The 8,181-nt window shown below is 47.0% G+C and overlaps 1 protein-coding gene across 1 annotated transcript in view; it reads right to left on the reverse strand.

Annotated features, from left to right (window-relative positions):
* EFCAB8 (EF-hand calcium binding domain 8) overlaps positions 1 to 8,181 on the reverse strand; it is a 63,401-nt gene that overhangs the window by 49,064 nt on the left and 6,156 nt on the right. The window contains exons 3-4 of the mRNA XM_014550643.1: positions 7,720 to 7,861; positions 1,518 to 1,636 (exon numbers count right to left, since the gene is read on the reverse strand). Of these exons, the coding sequence (XP_014406129.1) occupies positions 1,518 to 1,636; positions 7,720 to 7,861 (261 nt within the window). The remainder of the gene's footprint in view (positions 1 to 1,517; positions 1,637 to 7,719; positions 7,862 to 8,181) is intronic.

The following is an 8,181-nucleotide window of genomic DNA, read 5'->3' on the forward strand; positions in this document are numbered from 1 at the left end:
CAGTTTTCTAATCCATTCATCTGCTGATGGGCACTTAGGCTGTTTCCAGATCTTAGCTATGGTAAATTGTGCTGCTATGAACATAGGGGTGCATATATCCTTTGATTGGTGTTTCTGTTTTCTTGGGATATATTCCTAAGGGGAATCATTGGGTCAAATGGGAGTTCCATTATTAACTTTTTGAGGAAACTCCATACTGTCTTCCATAGTGGCTGCAACAGTCTGCATTCCCACCAGCAGTGCACGAGTGTTCCTTTTTCTCCACATCCTCTCCAGCACTTGTCGTTTGTTGATTTCTTGATGATAGCCATTCTGACAGGTGTGAGATGGTACCTCATTGTTGTTTTGATTTACATCTCTCAGATGATTAGTGACTTTGAGCATGTTTTCATATGTCTCTTGGCCTTCTGAATGTCCTCTTTTGAAAAGTGTCTATTTAGGTCCTTTGCCCATTTTTTGATTGGATCATTTATCTTCCTTTTGTTAAGTTGTATGAGTTCCCTATAAATGTTGGAGATTAAACCCTTATCAGTGATAACATTGGCAAATACGTTCTCCCATGCAGTGGGCTTTCTTGTTGTTTTGTTGATGGTTTCTTTTGCTGTGCAGAAGCTTTTTATTTTGATGTAGTCCCATTTGTTTATTTTTTCTTTAGTTTCCAATGCCCTAGGAGCTGTATCAGTGAAGAAATTGCTTCAGCATATGTCTGAGATTTTGTTGCTTTTGGATTCCTCTAGTTGGATGGGCTCTTGAGACAAACTCCCTGGGCCTGGGACAGGCTCACCTGCTAACTAGCTCTGTAACCCTGGGCAAGGTTCTTAACTTCTCTGTGCCTCAGTTTCCCAGCCTGTCAAGTGGAAGTCAACAATAGCACCTACCCCGTGGGATTCCTGTGAGGTTTAAGGAAAACAAGGCATAAAATACTTAGCACAATGCCCAGTGTAAATGCTAGTTATCATTGTCATCATCATGACATCAATGACAGACTTTTTTTTTATACCTTTCTGTATTCTGTATTCTTGATGCTGTACAGTATTTGCTTATTGTAGAAGTGTTAGAATCAAAAAACAAAACAAAAGCATGAGTAATAACATACTCTAAAACCCTGACATTTTTGGATTTAACAGCCACAGGCTTGCCTGATCTTGAGTGAGCATAAAGGGCCATGAGATGGTTGTGGCACTGGCTGAAATCCCCCGAGCCGAACGCAGGACTGGTGAGCTGCTCACTGCTGTGCAGGCAGTTGACCTCAGGCAGAGACCACTGACATTCGTCATACGCTCTCCTGAATCCCAGGAGGGGAATGAGCTGTGATAAGCCCCCAAAAGTCTCAGGAGGGCCCCCTTGAGGACTCTGAGGGTTCCCTCCATCCAGCCTGCATCCCAGAATCCACAGGAGGCTTTCTAATGTTGTGACTGTCCCCATCTTCAACCCTCCATGTGCTTCACTGACCCGCCAAGCCCTGTGCCCTCCCAGCCTCCCTCTGGCGACCGAGGCAGCAGGGCTGCCCTCCTCACCCAGGTGATTAAGCCAGTGCCGTCTGTGTCCATCTTCAAAAACAGCGCCTCTAGCATATCATCTGACACATTGTTCAGATTGTTCCTCATGGCTTTAATGAAAGCCATCTTGTCCAGGGCTTCAAAAGAGAGAGGAAAGAATATTGTCTACTTTATCACAAACCACCACTGACCACAGCATTTTTGGGTGTCTGGGTGCTGAGGGGGGACACATAGCGGATCACATTTGCCAGGTTATCTGTTGCAACGCCTGTTCAACATTCAATCACCCCACAAATACTGGCTGCACACCTTCCATGCAATAGCACTATGTTGGCCCCACTGCTGGGGGGGCGGGGGGGGGGGGGGGGGTTAAAAAAGATCAGATATCATTACTCAACAAATAAGACTGACCAGGCATCAAGACAAAGAAAACTGAAGGGGGGAAAAAAAGAATTGCAACAATGACACATGAATTCAAAAATATAGAGGGAGAGGTGAAGTGCATCTTTTAAAGGCAATTAAAACACAAACTTGGCTGGAGGGAAAGATGGGGAGAGGGAAGGAGAGAGAAGGGATGAAATATCTCCTGTGCTGGGTCTTGTGGTTCTAAGTTTCTCTGTCTACAAGTAAGTCGATAACCTCTGTCTAGATTTTTTAAAATAAGCACAGTATTTGTAACGTGCTTCTAAAATCCTCTCCAGCCCTGGCCGGTGTGGCTCAGCTGGTTGGAGCATCATTCCTCTGCACCAAAAAGTTGAGGGTTTAATTCCCGGTCCAGGCACATACCTGAGCTGTGGGTTGGATCCTGTGTTGGGACATGTACAGACCAACCAATCAATGTTCTCTCAAATCAATGTCTCTCTCTCTCTCTCTCTCTCTCTCTCTCTCTCTCCCCCCCCCTCCTTTCCCCTCTCTCTAAAATCAATATGCATAACCTCAGATGAAGATTTTTTTAAAGTAAATAAATAGCAAATAAAACCCCTCCAAGTATTTGGAGTCCTTGCCATGGTCTGAAGGCCATGCATCATCCTGCTTCTTTCATCCTCACCTCCCACGGGGGTCCTCTGCATTCTCTGGTCCAGCAATGAAGTCCCCACACTATTTCTAAAACCACTGAGCATACTCCCACCTGAGGGCCTTTGCACTGTCTGGCTCCCCTACCCAGGGAAGCCTTCCTGGAGACTAAGGAGGCCCCCGACCCCCACACCCGGCTCTCCTGTCCTCCTGACATTCCTCATCACCACTCCAGCCCGTGAGCTCCAGGACAGCAGGGCTGAGCCTGTCCCCCCATGACTGTGCCCCCGAGGCTTCTGTCAGCACTAGGATGTGATGGCAATGGCACTGGGTGCCAGTCTCATCTGTGTTTATGCCCACTGACCACCTAATGAGAGGGGCTTGTGAGGGAGCTCCCGCACAGAGGTGAGGTCCACGCCCAAGGTCACACAGCTGGGAAGTGGTGGAGCCGAGACTGAGCCCAGCAATCTGGCGCCAGAGGTCTGCTTTCACCCCACTCTATACTCCTCGGCAATCATGCTACAGCCACGCTTGGTACTGTTATTGCTGCACTGAGGACAAATGGAAGCTTGGACAAAACATGCCCTGCCTAAAGAAGGATCCATTGTATTCATCTGAAGCTGGAGCCAAGAGGCTCATGCATTTTGAGTGGCACCTCCCAGTCCTTCCGTGTACAACATGGACATCAGATGACCGACCACGAGCAGCAGCCTTCCCCTGGGGACAGAGCTGGAGTCAGCGCGCCTTTGTGCAGCGTTTAATGAAAACACTCCTCCTGAGAGCGCCCCAGGGATCCCGTCTTTTCACAGTGTTTTGGAAACCGTAGACACTGTTCTCGGCCATATTATTTTAATATACTTCTTTTCATAAACAATCTACCAAATTTTTGAGAAAACAAGAGAGTAGACACAAAGGTGTTTTAGAAAGGAAATGTACACTGTGGGGGCAGGCAAGACCCTGGCTCATCACCTCTGAAAGGACGCACTCACCATCTCATCCCAAATGGTTAATTAAAGGCTCTCAAAGCTTAAATGTGACAATATCACTTCCCTGGGGAGGGGGCACTACTAGGATCAGGCAGGCAGGAACTTTCGGGGGAGGGGGGTCCCTGACTTGTGCCAGCCCACTCGTGAGCCACCAATGACCTCTAACCAACCATACCTGACAATGCCCTTGTCTTGGGGCCTCCCGCCTCCCTGGGCAGCTCCGCCTCCTCCGGGCTCTGTTGCCTGCCCTGCCCTGTCACCCTGTGTCTGCCTCTTCTCATCACTGGCCTTTTTGATTTGCCACTTAAAGCTCTCTTGAGTGACCTCATCTATTCACCCATCTCTCCATCTCAAGAGAGGATTTCTCTCCCATGTCCCTAACTCTATTTCCAAGTCCCCCTGGTCCCTCCAGCTCAATATTTTAAATCCAATATTTTACCTTTATCACAAAATGTGCTCCCCTTTCCTGTGTTTGCCTCCTTTGCTAGTGGTGTCACTTCCCCCAAGTCACCCAGGCTGAAAACCTGAGGGGGGTTTTCAATGTCCTCCCTCCTAAATCCTCATAAGAATCCTATGACCCTAGAATGGAGGCACTGTCTTCCTCCCATCACACAGGTAAGGACACAGAGGGACTGAGCAGTTCAGGGACCTGCCTGAGGACACACAGTGGCGCAGCAGGGATTGAAAACGAAGCCTTCCCTCCTCTCTGTCATAATCTCCACTCCCCTCTTACAGCCAAGCCCTCCCATAGCCACCCAACCTCCTCAAACAGGGCTACATGTGTCACCTCCCCGTAAGCCCACTGCTGGGGTCCAGGGCCCCTCCTGACTTGAGTCACCTTTCCATGACCCCCTTCCTCCCTACCTTGCCCCAGGACGTCCCTTCTCCCTCTAGCACAGCAGCCCTCCTGCACCTCTCTTCTGCCTTTGCCTTCCTGGAACTGCCCTCCTCCCCATGTCCTGGGAAACTTCTACTCCACCTTCCCAGGCAGGTTTCTAGCCATACACACTTCGATACCCAAGTGCCTCCCAACACCCCACCCCACCCCACCCCTTTCTCTTCCTCTCTTTGTAATGACTATTTTTATATACTTATAAGTATTTTTAAAAATAAATGCTATGTGCCCAGCCGGCGTGGCTCACTGGTTGAGCATTGACTTATGAACCAGAAGGTCATGGTTCAATTCCTGGTCAGGGCACATGCCGGGTTGCAGGCTCGATCCCCAGTGTGGGGCGCACAGTAGGCAGCCAATCGATGATTCTCTCTCATCATTGATGTTTCTCTCTCTCCCTCTCCCTTCCTCTCTGAAATCAATAAAAATATATTTTTTTAATGCTATATGAAAACTATTTAAGGAAAAAATGTTGTTTCCTAACCTCCCCCTGCCCTCTGGGGGAAATGAGCACGTGCTCACAGACAGTCCCAGAGCGCAATCACAGACCAGCCCCTGCGCTGCCTGGTCCCTCTTCCTTCACTTACTCTGGCATCTGGGGTGCTACGCATGGTGTGGGTGCCCAAGAAAGCACAGGCTTTGGTGTCAGAGGCTCCGGGCCACTCCATTTGGGCATGTGAGCAAAGAAAGGCCCAGACTCCTCACATAGACAGCCAGGACACTACCGCCAGCTCTGCAGGGCCCTCATGAGAAATGAGTAAAATCTGACAGGGCTTTACAACCCCGGAGACTGTCCTAACGCTGATTTTTATCATGCCTGGCAAAATGTCTGCTGGGGACCCTGTGCCACTGACATCCACCCAGGAGCGCCTGCACAGAAGGTAAGGGCCACACGGGGTCCAGGCAGGGAGCTGCAGGACTGTCGCTCAGTGCTAATCCCTCAACCTGAGCAGCCTGCAGGCTCCCCAGGCACAGGGTGCTGGGGCTGTGGGTACATGGACACTTTCAAAGACTCCAAAAGATGGATTAGCACTCCTCTTAAAGAACCACAGACCCACCTACCTCAAAGACCTCGGTTCAACCAACAGAAAAACTAAGGCTGGGAAGGGAACTTGCAGAACAGCGAGGAGAGCCCTGTCCTCTCCCCGCACCACCGAGGCAGGCAGAGTTGGTCAGGGTTCCCATGAAAAGGCATCGAGTCCATGCCGGAATCCATCTGTTTTAAAGACTTTTAAAGGAGGAAAACTGTCCTATTTTCCTTTACCCTATACATCAGCTAAAGGTGAATTTTCCTCTCTTCCACTTAAAACCATGACCATTTTTTTAAAAATGAAGAGCCTCTCAATTACATTGATATGAAAAGATTACCAAGACATAGTAAGTAAAAATTATTTTTTGAAAAAGCAAGGAACAGGCAATTGTGGGGATCCTTTTATAATGTATACCAGTATCAAATCATCACAGTGTACACTTTAAATGTATTATAGTTTTATTTGTCAATTATACCTCAATAAAGCTATAAAAAATAGCAAGTAGAATTATGGGCAGTAGGCTCCCACGGCACATTTTAAAAAGGGGGAAGCAACTATACCCACTTCTGTGCTTGTCCAGCAGAGGGAGACATTTCTCTGTATAACAAAAAGGTATCATGGGAAAGTGCATTTTGAATCTTGAACTGCATGACTATATTACCTATTCAAAACAAACACAATCAAAATCGTGGCCAAAGTTGGCGCTGTCGGGGTCCTCCAAGACACAGGTGGCAACTCCGGGCTGCCAAGCACGAGCAGGAAAGAACTCCAATTAGGAATCATCTCATCTTCAGGTCAGACACAAACGGTCCCTCTCCAGACTCACTTTCCTTATTTGTAAACAAGATTTGTTTTCCTTTCCTGCCCACATTACAGTGTGGCTGTAAAACTCAAAAGAAATTGATGGGTTGCGTAGACAGGGCCCTAGCACTTATGTTCATAGTTCAGTGGATATAAATGCCTTTAAGTATTCCTACTATTTAACTTTATGTGTATAATCCCAAGGGGGAAAATCAAGGTGTAGAGAGAAAACATTTGATACACAAAGGATGTTTTTCACAATGTTATTAAACTCAATAAACCTAAATGTCCAAATATAAAGGAAGGGATTGGTCAACCAGTAGAACACTTGCATTTATTGGTTATGATGGCTTGGAAGACCACATGGCAGTATGAAAACGCCCTTAAAGAGTATCAACATTAAGAAAAAGAGAAGGGTCTGGAATAACATATATAGTACAATTACAGACATGTAAGAACACACATAGCCATATGTGTAAGAGGCCCCATGAGGTCCGCCTCCTAGTGTTCATGCCTCCCTGCAATCCCCTTCCCTTGAGTGTGGTGGGACCTGTGGCTCACTTCTAACCAATATGGCAAAGGTGATGGGATGTACAGGACCACGTGTACATGATTACATTACCATAAGACTGTAGCACCCATCTTGGCGGAGCTTCTATCTCCCTAGCTGGCTTGAGCCTTTAAATCAGCCATGTTGTAGAATCCCACATGGCCAGGAACTGCAGGCAGCTTTAGAAGTTGAAGGCAGCTTCCAGCCAAGAAACAGAAGCCCTGAGTCCTGCAGCTGCAAGGAACTGGATTCTGCCAACAACCTAAATGAGCTCAGAAGTGGATCCTTCCCCAGTCAAACCCCAGATGACACCACAACCCCAGCTAACACCTTCATTGCATGGTAGTGAGACCTTGAGCAGAGGATCCAACTAAGCTATGTCTAGACCAGGGGTGGGCAAACTTTTTGACTCGAGGGCCACAATGGGTTCTTAAACTGGACCGGAGGGCCGGAACAAAAGCATGGATGGAGTTTTTGTGTGAACTAATATAAATTCAAAGTAAACATCATTACATAAAAGGGTACGGTCTTTTTTTTTTTTAGTTTTATTCATTTCAAATGGGCCGGATCCGGCCCGCGGGCCGTAGTTTGCCCACGGCTGGGATAGACTCTTAACTCACTAAAAGTGTGAGATAATAAATGTGGTCATTTAAGTCAGTAAGTTTGTGGGAATACTGTTACACAGCAATAGGTAATAAGCCATACATATAAAATTTTTTGAAAAAATATATACCAAAGTGCTGATAGTAGTTACATTTAGGTATTTGGATTAGGGATTTTTTTTTCTATATCCCAAGTAGCCTCCAATATGCTTACAATACTTATTTAACAATAAAGGAGACACTGGATGCAGAAATGTCTGTCAAATCTGAATACTCCAAACACCACAGGTACTGGGTCCCCCCTGTGCAAAAGCCAGGAGACTACGCCCACCGTGCAGCTTTACCTCCAGTCGAGTTTATGTTGTCCTCAAATATTTTCTCAATCTTGCCCAGGTGTAGCTCTGTAAACGGCTGAGACTCATCTTGTACGGTGGATGTCTGGCTAAAGGTGACGGATGATGACGGGAATCTACCTAGGGTGGATGACTGGAACAAATATTACTATAAGAACCAGGGACTAAGAAGGTTGATTTCCTGCCCTGAACATTTTTAAGCACATCTGATTAAAAGAGAGAACCTTGCCCTAGCCCAGCCGTGGGCAAACTACGGCCCGCGGCCGGATCCGGCCCGTTTGAAATGAATAAAACTAAAAAAAAAAAAGACCGTACCCTTTTATGTAATGATGTTTACTTTGAATTTATATTAGTTCACACAAACACTCCATCCATGCTTTTGTTCCGGCCCTCCGGTCCAGTTTAAGAACCCATTGTGGCCCTCGAGTCAAAAAGTTTGCCCACCCCTGTAAC

This window comes from Myotis brandtii, unplaced genomic scaffold, assembly GCF_000412655.1.
Source record: "Myotis brandtii unplaced genomic scaffold, ASM41265v1 scaffold61, whole genome shotgun sequence".
Lineage (NCBI taxonomy): Eukaryota > Metazoa > Chordata > Mammalia > Chiroptera > Vespertilionidae > Myotis > Myotis brandtii.